Source organism: Macadamia integrifolia, chromosome 2 (genome assembly GCF_013358625.1).
Source record: "Macadamia integrifolia cultivar HAES 741 chromosome 2, SCU_Mint_v3, whole genome shotgun sequence".
Taxonomy (NCBI): domain Eukaryota; kingdom Viridiplantae; phylum Streptophyta; class Magnoliopsida; order Proteales; family Proteaceae; genus Macadamia; species Macadamia integrifolia.
This window is the reverse complement of record NC_056558.1, coordinates 24,762,268-24,777,843: the sequence shown is the minus strand read 5'-3', so window position 1 is coordinate 24,777,843 and position 15,576 is coordinate 24,762,268. Positions and strand designations below refer to the sequence as shown.

The 15,576-nt window shown below is 36.7% G+C and overlaps 1 protein-coding gene across 4 annotated transcripts; it reads right to left on the bottom strand.

The window, feature by feature from the left end:
• Positions 1-294: 294 nt before the first annotated feature.
• Positions 295-11,603, bottom strand: LOC122062115 (E3 ubiquitin-protein ligase MBR1-like). 4 transcript variants are annotated; one of them, XM_042625778.1, is made up of 9 exons: positions 11,204-11,603; positions 10,498-10,567; positions 10,189-10,407; positions 9,064-9,136; positions 2,356-3,617; positions 2,191-2,241; positions 1,983-2,081; positions 1,717-1,884; positions 295-655 (listed from the first exon to the last, which is right to left on the bottom strand). In XM_042625778.1, the coding sequence occupies exons 5-9, from the start codon at positions 3,595-3,597 to the stop codon at positions 524-526; spliced, it is 1,692 nt and encodes a 563-aa protein (XP_042481712.1). In that variant the 5' UTR covers positions 3,598-3,617; positions 9,064-9,136; positions 10,189-10,407; positions 10,498-10,567; positions 11,204-11,603; the 3' UTR covers positions 295-523. The 4 variants fall into 4 exon arrangements, with proteins under 4 accessions (XP_042481712.1, XP_042481718.1, XP_042481726.1 ...); XM_042625784.1 differs by having other exon boundaries at positions 10,189-10,399; XM_042625792.1 differs by lacking the exons at positions 10,189-10,407; positions 10,498-10,567.
• Between the last annotated feature and the right edge of the window lie 3,973 nt (positions 11,604-15,576).

Below are 15,576 nucleotides of genomic sequence, written 5' to 3'. Positions count from 1 at the left end.
CTATCCTCCTGATCTGGAAGCATAGCTAGTAACCCATTATTAGTGCCAAAGCATTGAGAATCAAAACTTCTATGCCAGGCACATGCATTGGAGTCATATTCGTTATGGTAGTCGAATCTTAATAATTTGATCTGGGCATAGAGGTGGGGGTCATATGTGTTTATACCGTAAAATTGATTTTCGCGGGAATTAGACAGAAAAAGAAAAAAGTAGAATCTTAACCATAGAATATAACCCTAATCCAAATGCATAATTGGGAGAACCAAAAAATAAAATAAAATCTGAAGAGCAGCCTTTATGAACATTTGAATGTTATAGAATGTAAAAGGTTTTCCCACTGATCATATGACCAAGGGATACAAGGTTCTGAAGGAAATGGCTTATTTGATTATAATGGAAGGGAATATAGTATGTACAGGAACAGCAGGAGATGCCTCCACCTTGCAGGGGACCAAGGGTCTGAAAGGGATTTTACAGTAGACATCAGCCTTATGACTGGTTATTGGTTACTTTTTGACGGGGATTAAGAACGAGCTGCCTCCACCTTGCAGATCGGGCACCAATTCTTTTGCCGCAACCACTGGTGGATACAGACCACATGGTACCAATGATCGCATCCTAGCTTACCAACCTCATCTCCTTCAACATACTCTTCCTGCATAACAAAACTCTATGAAATCAAGCAAGGGAACATGGCATATGAAACTAAAAGAGGATGCAAATCCAAACCAAATACTAACCAAGGGTAATCTAACTACGCCAAATCAACACTTACAAAGTTGAAAAAACAACCCTTGTTTGGCTTTGCTAGTAGAGCCAAAACTTAATAAGGTAGTACAGATTGGAATGCCCGACACTTCAACCAAAACTGGACGAGCCTTGGTCCGGTTGTGATTTTCCAGACTGAACCTGTCCAACAGTTTGATCCTAGACAAATAATATACTAATAGTAGCATAAGTTGATGATGCAGATGATGAATCCATCACTACATGGATCCAAGTAAACACACAATCAACCTTGACGATCATCCAGAAGGATACATCTTACCTAGAAGGTCAATCGGACTTGGTCATCAAAAAATATGAAATGCAAGTGAGACAGCAGTCTCTGAAGAACAAGTCAGCACCAGCATTTGAAAGGGTGGCCCTACGGTTTTCCAGGTTCTTAAGAACGACTGCAGGGACTGACAACAACAGTTTGCAATTGTAGACACCAGGGTCTCTGTAGCACTGCCTATAATAATTTGGTTAGGTTGGCAAGTTCTGACCCAACCACAAACCCTAGTTAACAGGGATGGGTTGAGGAGATATCTGCACCAAATGACAAAACCCTTAATAAATGGGCCATATCTAGGGATGTAAAACTTGCTGACCCGTTTGACCCACTTAACTTTGTTAACTAAACATTGTCTACACCAACCCAACATGTCTGATTTAGCATAATGAGCCTCAGCATTTACATGTTCACGTTTATGTTCAGGCTTTCCTAAGCTGTTCGATACAAAAATTTAATGCAACACAAACAGACACCACACAAGCATGACCTGGCACAAACAATAGCCATCACCAACCATGGAAAATCTCCAACAAAGAGATCAAGTTGAAGAAGTGAGTATTCAAACTGCTCAGCTGATCATATAATAGAGGGAAGAAATCTTTTGCAACAATTAAGCACGTACCTGCCACTATTGCTCGTGATAGCTTTAGGAAACATACCTGGCAAATACTGCATTTGACATCATCACCATCGTCATCTCCACAATCCACACACACTGTGTCTAGAGATGCAGGAGTATAGAAGCTTCTCTTAAGGCATTTTGACAATGCTTCTTCTGTGAGGGCTGTGCTAACAGTACCCATCTTCTCTTCTAGAGCCAATAGTTCCTGTTATAAAGGGTTCACGGAAAAAGTTGAGGGACAATATAATTATATGCATGCATTTGACACTATGGTCATCCAAGAGAGTGTAATGATCAACAAACCTCATATGACATGTCATCGATATCCAATCTCATGTCCCTATGCTGATCATGAAAGCCAAGGCCCCCCATAAACAAGTTTGTCTCCAGAATCACTAATTGCTGCATTAGAAGAAATATTTTTTAGGAAACGATGGCTATTAAAATAGCTATATTAACAGGAAAAATAAATAAATAAATATGAGAGAGAGAGGAGAGAGAGAGAAACAACCTCATATGTCAATTCTTCATCTTGCTCAATCCTCTCAAGTGCCATCAATACCTGCCAAAACAAAAAAAACTAAGTTTTAGTTTCAACTGCGAGAGGTTTTAGATTAGATTGTGTTGTTCCAGTTAATGGCATCTTAAATGCTCATATACAATAAATGTGTCATACCTCAGCAATCCCATCCATGTTAAATCTCTGGAAACCATCCCTGTCAAAAGAGAGACCATGGAAAGGGCGGGCATGTCCACCTTCTGTATGAGCCATCTGCCTGCTACGTAGATTCTGACTGCTACTACCTGGTTGACCATTAGAGTGGTCGAAAATAGAGGGAAGTTCTGCTGGAAATTGCAGTGATGAAGTTGGAGTCAGCTCATTGACTAGATTTTCTGCCCGAGGAATTGGTGACTCAGGCAGTGTCAAATCATTGCCAGTGCCATGTTCAGAGGACCTTGCTCTGGCCTCACCAGTGATTGTCCTCCGTGTTCTAACTGATGTAACACCATCTCTATTTGGAAGACAATTTCTGGTTCTCCTTGCAGGCTGTTGTGAAGATGAATGTTCAGAATGTGAGAGGCTAGGATTGGATATGGGATTCCTTTGAGTGCTTGAACTTCCTCCTAGAAATGACCCACTTGTGTGCTTTGCTCTAGAAGTAGAGCTCTCTCCACCCACATTTCTCCTTTTCACATCAGTCCTCCTGCGACTGGAGTCTGGAGATGAACAACCTGAGGGAAGAACATCAGATATAGATGTGCAAGCAAGATTTCTCAGACCATATTGGCTTACATTAGCAGCTTGACTATGGGAAGCAGGTTTTGCAACCTGACTGGTGGATTTAGAAGCAATAGAACGCCGGACAGAGGGACCCCACATATCTTGACTGCTTGATCCAGACTGTTGATGGACTTTCTTTTGAGATCTTGTATTTGATGGTATATTGTATCTCCCCACATCTTCTGATGTATCCACAGTAAGGCCCCGAAGAACTCCAGATTCAACATCTTCAGGTTCAAGTGTTGTCTGAATTGTATTAGTTGAAGGTATGGATTCAGAAATGTGTCTCTCTCTCTGCTTACAAATAGTTTCAGAGGGAACTGTTTCCTTGTTAGAAGACGGTTTATGGGCATATCGTTGAGACTTTCTAGCATCACTCACATTAGAGAATGTTTTAGTAGAGTTCCCAGATATTGCCTTTCCACTTGCTGGACGGAAAGGAGGCTTTGAATATTTGGTTCTGTCTGAACTACTACTCTCACCACCCTTTGATGAGTTGAGTCTGGTGCTACAACCTAGTCGATTACAGTATTGAATGCTTCGATCCTCATTATTTGATGAATCTCTGAAAGCAAGGCCAGACCCCTTCCTAGCAACACCCAGCCCACCAACTCTTTTACCATTGCATCCATCCATGTGCAACGGTGCCTTTAGTTCTGCAACAATAAAATGTTGTATGCTAATCAGTAATAAACTCAAGTTCAAGATCACCAATAGAACACTATGAAGTAGGATGTCCATCAGTAGTAACCAACTGATTGAGCCAAAACAGGTAGGCACACACAATCCACTTATTGATGAAGTAGACATAAGTCGCATGAATAATAAAAATAGATCAAATACATGAATTATGCAAATATTCTAATATCAAATGGTCTAATGGAATTCCCTATAATAAAAATAAAAGGTTCAAAAATTCAAATTGGAATTGAATGTTCATTTCTTAATTTGAATTGGTACACCATGCATGCATCAGTGAGGACTGAGACTCACTTAATCATCAGGTCTGATATAGATCATGATCTGATCCATTGATTTCCCAAGAGACCAGTATCCTGAAGGACCCATACACATATCAACAATGAACATTGAAAAAACGAAGTACAAGAACAGAAAAAGAAAGGAAACACAGTTCTTGCTCAACAGAAAAGAAGAAACTGTGAAGAGGGTAAGAACTGCTGTAAAAGGATGCATATAAAATATAATGCACGTAAGTTACGAAAGTTAATAAAAATAGCATAAATAGTTATATGCACTAAAACATAACACCACGAACATATTATTGTTAATAACATTGAGATCAGATCCTCAAAAGGAGTATTAATTATTTATTTATTTATAGAAAGAAAAAGGGAAAGGAGTTGCACTAACACAGACCTAACACCTAGACGCAATGAATGAGAAGCAAGGAAACAAATAGGGTGAAAAGGGGATAAGTCATCCCCTTACAACAATCATGAAAAGGAATAAAAAGGATGAAGGAAAAAACCAATGGACGACAAAAAAAATATATTGTATAGTTCGTGCAAGTACAGCAAAATTCAAAAAGGAAAGAACAAATCTCCTCACATCAGCCAAAAAACAGAGGGCAGGGGAAAAGGATACAGGAATAATATATTGGAGAAATGGGAGATCCACTAACATAAGAGACTATTCAGGAGAGAGGGCTGCAGAAGTCAAAATATAAATAGGTACCTATATAATTATATGTAATTCGAATGTTCAGTAAAGAAAAGTGAATGATGTACATGATTACTTTCAATTTACTGCGATTCTCTCTCTTATGCATCTCATGCACAGGGTTCAAATCAAGCTCTACACAATAATACTCCAATTTAAGACAAGGATTAGATAGTGATGTCTCAAAAAGTTTGTTCAACAACAAAATATCAGAACCTACATAAATTAGCTTCTCAGGTTTATCAGAAGGATCAAGCTCCTAAAGGTAAAGTCCATTACTAAGCAGAACAAATAGAGGAATGTTGTAATGAGCAGAGAATCTAGATACTCCAACTTTGCTCAACATATAGCAAGAAGTCAGTACATCGATAATTGTGGTAGAATTCGACCTTGTGAATTAGAGATTTGGTCAAAAGTTCTTTAAAGAATATGTGAATATTTTGACATGTTCACCAGGTCATTATCTATCCGTCTGGTAATTATCTGTCTGATACCATTTTCCCATGTTTAGAATGAAAATTCGTAGCTTCAAGAGCAAACTAAAAAATTCAACTCTGACTAATAGGGGGAACACTTCAATTCTACCACTAAGAATACAAGGGTAAGAATCCTACATAATTGGCCATGCAGTGGAGACGGAACATGAGATTTGCCACATTGCAAGGGTAAGAATCGTACATAATTGGCCATGCACTGGAGATGGAACATGAGATTTGCCACATTGTTAAGTCAAGGGGGAAGGGTGATGCAGTCTAGACTGCCCAAATAAATTAGGAAGACCTTATTTTGGGTCATAGATAAGTTCTATTGGCCTGGGGCTACTTGCTCATGGGTTGTTTTCTGTATTAGGCCTTAATTATAAGTCCATAAAGTGGGGGGTGAAGTCTAAACACAAGATTAGTGTCTTAGTATTCAAGCTAAATTAGAATACTTACAAGTACAGAATTTTCCTTTGAGTCTACCTCATTCAGTCAGAAAGAATGATTAGACGTTCATTTATGAGTCAGTTTTTAGGAAATTTAAACCATTATACATAATATACAACTACATCAGTCAGACATAATTTGAAGGAAAGGGGTTTGCTGCCAGGGTGCATGGCCGTTCTGGCAGTCCGCACACAGGCATCCAAGGGGAAGGGTGGAGTGGCCATTTCACTGCCCCATGGGAGGAGGCACAGGGGGATGCTTCTGGGCAATTATTTTCCCTAGTTTAAATAAAACTATTGAGTTCATTTCAAGAGTTTTTGGCTGTTGAGTTCCGCAAACATGGGTGAGAGCACTTTCCTGGCCTACTGCTTTCTTCTCGTAATTCTGAAATTCTCTTGCAAATCAGGAGCTATCTCTTCAATCCTTTCTTCTATTCTTCTTCTACTTCTGATTTCTAATTATCTAGCTTTCTTCTCCTTCTAATAGTGAAATTCTCTTGTAAATCAGGAGCTATCTCTTCAATCCTTTCTTCTATTCTTCTTCTACTTCTGATTTCTTATTATCTCTCTCTTCTATCCATCAAATCAAATTGAGTGTTCTGTTTGTTTCCTGCTAAATATAGTTTCTGGAATCAAATCTGCGCTTCAAAATTCTACTTGAAACATATCTGAAGTGCTTCTTAGATCAAATCCTCAAATCTGACTCATTTTCACAATTCTTGCTTCTAGTTTGAATCTTAAGCAGCCTACAAATCATCTATTTATTTCCTGAATTCTGATTTTCAAGAATTTATCAATTGATAGATCTATAAGTCCTTTAATCTTAACTGCTATAATAGTGTGGAATCTACAGAAAGAAGAGAATGATGGAGTTTTATGTCACAGTTGTCATTGTGTCTAGGCAACCCAACACGTTGGAAAGGACCTATACACAATGTGACCAAGGTGCCTGGGTGATGCCTTGATAACTATTTACGCACCAACAATGTGAATAATAAAACAAATCTAGATTTTCATTGAGAGAGGGCAGAGTGATTAGTGTCTTATTGGAAACATGGTTGTGGCATGTCATCAGAAAAGAGAAAAAACGAAAAGAGGTTATGGAAAAGGAAGGTAACAGAAAATACAGTGACTCAAAAGGTTGGAATATGGGTAGCTGAGAATGACATAATGTGAAGCATATGTGTCACAGTGGGCAGAAGTCTTGGTGCTCTGATCTGGGAGAGAAAAACAAGAATTGTGTATCTCTATAATGTGTCATTGTCAAAAGCTCTCTGCTGATTGCTTTCAATGATGTCATTGGTCGCTTTTTGGTTTATCACCGGTCTAACTGATGTAAGAACCCATGCTACCATAGATTCCTGGATCAGTCCTGGGTACCAATCCAGATAGGTTTGCATTGGATGAATCAGAATGCAACAGTACAATCATGCCCATGGTTCAACCATTCTATTATGCACAATAGATTGGATCTGTCCTGTTCAATAACAATCCAGATCGGGTGATACAGGGTGGTATCAATGACCATTCGGCCTATGGTCCCACTAAGCAGTAAGCAGAGTCAAGTTGAGTCTGGAAAGACGACGGGAGCAGTCAATTTTCTCTTGAAATAGTAAGTTATCAGTTAAGTCATTTTTCCACAGGTAAGTCCAAGCAGGCCTCTTAAACCTCTCAATGAAGTTTATTTGGAAGAAATAGGTGCTAAATAAGCCACAGTTTTTTAAGTGGGCAGGTATAACATATAAATTTGAATGCTTGCACAGTGAATCATATTACTAACAGAGGTTTGTCAATCCAAATAGATGTAATCATTAGACAGTGTGATAAGATTATAAACCACAAACAAATCCAATAATATTATTTCCAATCGACCTGTCCTTTGCTTCTTTTTGATGTATGAATCAAGTACTTTGTCCTGTTTAAAATCTGGATTGTTAGGACCCGAGATCCTAAAGAGAATTATTTAGAAACATTTATGAAGCATTCTTTGCTTTCGTCAACTGCTTGCCATTTGGAAAGAGAAGAACAACATGTTGCTCATGGACAGCGTACCTCAGGAAGGAAATTTTCAACTAATTCTTCTTTTTTGCCGTCTGAGTTGCCTTCTCAAGCCTTTAACGCATCAGTTGTCTGAGTAAATGGAATAATAGGATGGTTTATTTCAGCCAGATGTGTAATTTGAGACTCTTGGATTGTGAATCCTTTTTTTTTTTTTCTTTGAAAGTTAATAAGTAAAGCCTTGGTGGTTCTACTTTCCCTTCATAATATGGATCTTTGCCCTCTTTCCATCATTTCTCTAATATTATTCAATTATGGCGTAGGGCGTACCTGGTGCACGAGGCTCCCGCATGAGTGAGGTCTCGGGGGCGAGAACTACGTAGCCTTACCCCAAGAATGTCGAGAGGCTGTTTCGATCGCTTGATCACCAGGTCGCAACATTTGTAACTTACCGTTTACCAAGCGTGCCCCTTTCTCTAATATCATTCAATTAATTCTCAAAAAAGGGCATAAAAAATAAAAAGCTTTACATTGGGACAATAGCAACTGTAATATTAAAAATGGGCAATGAGAAGAAGGTGGTCAATAACAAAAATGTCCAAATAGCTAACACTCAAGGTCTTGCTTTAGACTCTCGACATGACAAAAAACTTGAAACCCAACAACAAACCCTGATGTACTACTAAAAAAAAAATGATGATGCAATTTGATCGCCATGCCTAAGCAGTAGGTAGGCTCTATATATATTAAACATATGGTACACATTCATGTTCAACATGACCAAGCAGCTTTATTTAGGTGCCAGAATAAGATTTTGTTTTCCTGCACCATAGCCCTTTCTTTAGGAAAATGGGCTTGATTTAACCATCAGACCTTTCCTACACTGAAGCGTTTGTTGTCCTGGCTATCCAAAACAGATATGATTAATCAGGTGTAGAAGTTCATCTGGTAGAGGATCCCAAATTGGGAACTTTTATTTGCTTTCATGTACTACTGAAAGTATAATAATGCATGAATATCATTTATACCAATGATGTTGATCCTAGTTGTCCACTTCTATTTGTTAAGAGCTATCCTCTCTGGAAAGTAGATCAAGAGATGTGATTTACTGATTTGTAAGCATAACTTACAAGAATGGTCCCCCCATGCTCTATAAATAGTCCATATAATAATCCAGTGCAAATCCATGGAAAATCTCAATTTATTCGCAACCATTTTTTTTAGGGTGTGAATCCTCTCTTCAGCAGTGGGGGGACTACAACCTTGCCCTATTATTCAAGGTTGGCAAGATTACAACAAGGACTTTGATTAGTTAGGACATGACAGAGATTTTGTAATATTTTGTTGATTGATATCTTCAACATTCCAAATCGTATCACCATCTTTACACCAGACCCAAATTCACAATATCATGTTGTAGTGCATATAAATTCCATGTCGACTGGCATAATTTGAAGTAACAGAACCACTGATGAATACTAACATAGAGAAAGTCTTACAAATGAAAGGATCCTCCTTAAATGGTGTTTGCACCAATTTGCAGCACGTGATTGCTATATTTTCCTTTTAAATCTGATCAATATGAACAAAATTTAAAATAATCAGAAACATGGCGCTTATATAAGCATGAACAAGAAAATATCCACAAAAATAAATAAGAATTAATGTTCCAGACTGTTCTTTCAATTCCACTTTCCGATTGAGGAAGAAGAACGCATCAAAGAGCATTCAAATTCCATAGTGAAGACAAAAAACATTATGATCTTTTAGGCAAACACACACCAAACCAACACAAAACTAAAGGTATCACAATAAGAACTAGTTTACCAACAAATTATTAACAAACACCACTAAAGAAAGTAAGGAGATAAACCAGATACCAGGATATCAAAATTAACCTAAAGCGCATTGAATTAACAGAAGGGAATGAAAACAAACTGTTCATCATATGGTCAATATTCCTCTAGTTATAAGTATTTCTTTTAATAAATTCGAGAAAAAGAATTAGCGAACAACAACAACAGCCTGAAAACGAACAAAGGCAAAGAGAAGTTAATTAATTAATTAATTAATACTCCACAGAATAGAGATCATCGGAGAAACCAGAAGAAAATTTACCAGGGAAATCAATTCCTCATCCCCCACGCAAAGGAAACCAAAATTTTCCAATCTTCTTAACCTCATAAGTTTAAGAACCCGAAAGCGAAAAAAGGAGTACCAGCTAACCAATCATCTAAAAGTCGATTTCCTTCTCATATTATTTGAGAATCCCTTTATTTCTTCCTTCCTTCCTTCTCTGCAATATTCTTCCCCATCAACACCCCGGACAACCCTTTCACTTCCTAATTATAAAGTACCATTCCCCGCGATTATAGGCGCCAAAAAAGGTCAATCCCAACAGAGAACTTCTCCAATATTTCTCGAAATCTCAAGAAAAAAGCCCAATATATAACCAAAAGAATACCAATAAACCCGCACCAAAAAAAGTAAAAATAAAAACATAAAAAATCTCATCTATCACCACTGGACCAGATTTTCTAATTTTATTCCATCTTCGAATCAGGATGTCAGATTATCAACAAGAGAAGTCATAATTGACCAGAAAAAAAAGTATTTCCTCATACCTTTTCTTTTAATCCTGGCCGAAAGGATAGACTTTCGATGGCGAGGTGGCTCGTTTCTGATACTTAGAAGGGAAGAACAAGAGAAGGAGATTCGGGGTACCAAAACCAACCCGAAAACGAATTTGTATATGATGATCCAAGCGCTGATAATAAAAGCGTTATCAGGAGAAAATACAGGTAGCCGTCCTTTGCAAACTCCACCAATCTCTATCTGAAAATCTGATCTCAACCGTCAGATATGATGCGCAGATAGAGAGAGAAAGAAGAGAGAGAGAGTCAAAGGGATGAATGGGTATTCGTGACCCTTACGTCGTTGTGGAGTCTGATGCACCCACGAAAGCCTCATGCGCAAATACGCAATAGCTTCCAGCTGAATCGCCTAACCAGATTAATAATAATAATTTAATTATTTATAAATAAATTCTGAAAAAAGATGACTCGCAATGATGAAAATTAAATAATTCTGCTCTTCGGCTTCTCTTCGTTATACTTTTTTTCAGAGAGAGAGAGAGAGAGAGGGAGGCGTGAAAACAAACGGTATCTGTGCTGCTATGAATCGATTACGAAGTTTTAGATTCTAAATCGAAACCCTATCAAGTCTTACTTCGTCAAGTCAGATCTTCCCTTTTTTTTTTTTCTGATAACTTTATCGAATTAAATCTTGTGAGAGAAAATAATCTTCGCCGTCTCACTTTGTCGGAGGAAAGTGACCAATATTTACATATTTCGATAGGAACAGAAACCGAAAGAGTTCAGCTTAGAACCTTCCTCTCTCTATTTCTCTCTCTGGACCTTCTGTTTTCTCTTCCTATCAAAACCAGAACTCTAGAGGATTTCCCCGAAATCAAATACATCTCTAACTCTGATCACCAAAATCGAGCCCGATAAAGAAGGATTAGGTTTCACAGAGAAATCTTCGAATCTCTCTCCGTTGGAGGGAAACTGAGTGATATCTACTTTTATATACAAGAAGCAAAACACAAACACAAACGAGAGAGGGAGTTGAGCTTCGAACCTTAGTCTGACCTTTACGTTTCTCTTACAATCCAAAGCTTTCGATTCCCCCCAGAATCAAATTCTAAGAACCAAAATCGAAGACAGAGAGAGAGAGAGAGAGAGATTAAGATTTCGGTGGAAAAATCTGGTGGGGGTAGTGTTTGTCTGGATTTAACAGATGAGTTTTAGAGAGAGAGAGAGAGAGAGATTAGGGTTCTCTGGTGGCGGGGTAGCGTTTGTCTGGATTAATCAAATGAATGTCTCACTCCATCGGCTTTGATTCGTCATTTATCCTTTTCTCAAAGAATGTAGAGAGAGAGAGAGAGAGGGAGAGTTTATCCGAAAGCTTCTCATCGGAGCTTAGACTTTGATAGGAGCAAATTTGGAGAGTGCAGAGACTTCACGGCGTGGTATTATCCACCAAGTTTTTTATTTTTTTATGGATTGAAAGTTATAACACAAAGGGAAGAAAGGAAATTCTGGGCCCCGTTTGGAATGTCACTCAAAAAGTAATTTTTATTGGAAACATTTAAATTGTGAACTGACACAAAGAGTTTGAATATGGTGTGAGGTGTGCCAACATCTAAGCCTACTTACCTACCATTTAAAAGGTTGACATTAAGCCACAAACCATCAAATTGAATAAGTGCACAAACCTGGAATGCCCTGGTTCACAAATCTTCCCTCTCTTCATGGTCTCGCCAAAAATAAGTTTAAGTTGGATTATTCGGACTAAAGATGGGTATATATGAAAGCAAAAATGATATATTACCGTGTTGGTATGTAAGATGAGTCATTCTCTTACATAAGAGATGTAAATGATAGTGAAGGGGACATGTGTTGGCACCTCTGAGAATTCATTCTCTCAAATGACTAAGAAAGAGGATGCTCTTTTGACCTTTTTTTCTTTATTTTGAGGGTGAATCAGAAAGGGAATAAGAATGGCTTCCGTTGATAATTTTAATTCATTGATCTAAATGTTAGGGTTGTGTTTGGTCAGTGTTCTTGGAATGTATTTTAATTAGGTGGAGAATTGGTTCTGAGATGATGAAAATAGAGTTTGGTAAGCGCATTACCATTCTCTTTGGTATTCACATTTAGTAAATAGGCATTGGGCATAACTAGATTGTAATTTCTTGTCCCACATTCTTCTGGTCATTGGCTTCCTTGCTCCTCTCCTTCACCCACGATGCTCGCAAGTTACCCTTTCCGGTTTTGGGATGGCCTTTGGATCATTCTTCCCATGGTGATGATGATGCAATAAATGCGGATGAAAGTTTAGGAGGTGTTTGCCTCCGCTGCTCATCTCTGAAAAGGAATATGAACAATTTAAAAAAAAAAAAATGCATCTTAATGGAATCTGAATCCAAACAATTTTTCCATTTTTAGTTAAAAAAGCATTATGCATTTTAAGAATGAGAATGGTGTTAGAGGGTGAATTGTTTTGTATTAATAAAAATTTGAAACATTGTGGTTGACATTGGAATGGGTCGAATTTGAATGATATTATATTAATGTTTATATGAAAAAATAAAAAAATAAAGGTCACAGGTCACCTGGACTGTCCAACAAAGATTATCTCTTCTAGTCTCATTGATTTACATGTATGCTGGACTAGGTACTACTCATTGGCTTAATTTTTTTTTTTTTTCTCCTTTCCTTCGAGTAGCCAAATAAGTGATTTTATCCCTAAAAGAAAAATGACTTCAACCTCTTTCACACTTATGTCATGTCGAGGTACTGTAGAAGAAAAAAACTATAAAATCAATCCAATTTATTATAATCGATCAGTTAACATATTGGTTAACCATCTCGAGGAAGAATGGCATAGAGAGTGTCTAGCCTAGCTCGAATTGCTAGATGAGAGGCGGTTCTAAGCGGCCCACCATGCCCAGATATATCAGCGTAGGATTTACCATAAGAAGGGAGCGCCACTTTGAAGTAAGAGATTTGGTTTTGAAGAAGATTTTTTCTTCTGCTAAACCTGTAAAGTTTGGCCAAACTTAGAAGGACCATATGTCATCACCACGCTTCAACCTATGAATGCATATAGAATAGCTAACTTAGAAGGAGAATACATATTTCATTCACGAATTAACATGCGTTAATGAAATATGTATTGGGGTGGACACATCCGATTCAAACTTGTAAATTAAAATAAGATATGAATTTCTCTTACGTTCCTATTCTTCGAGTTGTAAATGTGATAACCAAAGCGTATTTACAACAACAATTCAGTCTTATCCCAACTAAATGGGTTGGCTATATGGGTCTTTGTCCTTCAATCAATTATATTTGAGGTAATACTTAATACAAGGCTTAAGGTATGTATATCTTTCTTTACCACTTTTTGTAAAGTCATTTTTTGTTTGCCCTAGTTCTTTTGTATGAAGGCATTCTCCAAAGATTTCTAAAGGAAAATAATGAGAATTGAGACGTCTCTGAAGTTTGGGTCTCCAACAAGAAGCTCCTCAATCTCATTCCCTATCCTACCAAGGATGCTTAGCCACTTCTTCATTTTTTCACATTTTGTAAGATATATGAATTCTCTCGGTCCTTCGCTTTTATGTACAAAGATAGGTCTAACAGAGCCATAACAACTCTTTAGGGAACTAATTATACTGTAACATCTATGTTATAATATAAGTTTTTTTTTTTTTTTTTTTTTTTATGTTTCATAAAAAAAAAAAATGACTCCTCCATACTTAGGTTTGTAAGTATTCACACCATCAAATAAATTTGATGTTTTGGTTTTATTGCTTTGTTTGTTAAAAATTTCAGATGAAAAATTTTACATATTAAAAAAAAATGTTTCAAGATTTATTTTTAGGAGGTAAAACATGGTGCAAAATGTCACTGTAAGATTTTCCAATGTTTGTTAACTATTTTACAGAAAAAAATTTATTTAGAACAATTACATGAGGTGTCATTATATTAAAAGAGACTTAAAAATAAGCACACATATTATATAATTGTAAGAACCTTGTATTTACTTGTACCAAAAAAATAAACCACGCATCTGCATAGCACTCACAGATATATAAACCTTATATGACTCATGCATGATAACAAAAGATCTACTCAATGTGAGATGTTTCTATATTTAATTTTAATTTACTAATGGTTAACTGGATAGTCATTCATCATGTGTTCAAATTTACTAATCCATATATAGAGGAACACATTTCTTATTTATCAATCCACTATAATTTTTCTCTTTCTATATAAAATTGTGATGAAAATTGTAATCATCTATTATTGTTGAGGCTAAAGAAACACATATGATCCTGAATTCTAATATTTCAAATGCCATGGATCAAAATTGATTTCACATGGAAGCCATAAAAGAAGGACATTTCTCTCATGAAATTTGGTATATCTAGTCTCCCTCTCAAGTTTAATAATTTACATGATTTTTTGTCCAATGATTCTTGGTTGATCAAATCTCTATTGTGAGCTTGGCCTTCCAATTGTAGTAGCAAATGGTAACTTCATTTGTTGTCATAGATCTGTGTATAAGCTCACCCCTTTAACATGAAATGCTTCTACGATTCACCAAATGGATGTGCCTCTAAAACTTAGGATCTTGCATTTTATATTTATAATTTGTAATAAATTGGGATCCTAAGTCTTTGTAAGATGATTCTCATGACTTAGGGCATTAGAAACTTTTCTAGACAAAAAAGACCTAAGACTAAAGCAATTGGTATACCATTCTGAGAATAATTTTGGAAGTGAGCTGGTGTAAGCTAGTTCAAGATTGGATCAAACTCAACATTGTTGGATGGACGCTTAGAAACCCTAGGTATGTTGGAGCAAGTGGTGTGTTTTAGAGTTATCTATGAATTTCTTAGACTTTTTTCTATATTTGGGTATGGAGAGAGGTTCCCCATGATGTTAGGGTGTAGTTTTGATACCAATAATATAATGAGTGATGAATCGTTCAATAGAAACATTTATTGAGAAGAGATGAGATCCATGAGTAATATGTGAGAGGACGTACACAAGAATTTGCACGCTGGTCTTTCTTCTTTTGAATATTTATATAAAATATTTTACTGAATTCTTAGCTTTCTTTCATGGTCTAAAAACTGGTGAGGAAAAAAAGGTTAAGAAGTTTTGAAAAGAATGTGATAACATTTAGTTGGTATATGTTATTCATAGTGTTGAAAAATAAAGGGGTAATATTATCATAATGTTGTTTAGTAATAATTGTGTTGTTTATCTATGCATTCTAGTTTGGAGTCTTATGTTTACATATTAGTTTTATGTTTGGAGAAGTTAAGTAGGGGTAGTTATGTCAATGTACTATTTTAACATTATTATAAAGGAATACCCTATTCAGTTGGCTATTTTGTTCCAACTGTAAGTTCTTCTCTTTCATTATTTCTT

Coding starts and splice junctions, on each gene's coding strand:
- LOC122062115 (XM_042625778.1), bottom strand. CDS start 3,597: ATGGATGGATGCAATGGTAAAAGAGTTGGTGGGCTGGGTGTTGCTAGG. Junction 2,242..2,355: donor ACATGGATGGGATTGCTGAG/GTATGACACATT, acceptor TTGTTTTGGCAG/GTATTGATGGCACTTGAGAG. Junction 2,082..2,190: donor ATGAAGAATTGACATATGAG/GTTGTTTCTCTC, acceptor CTTCTAATGCAG/CAATTAGTGATTCTGGAGAC.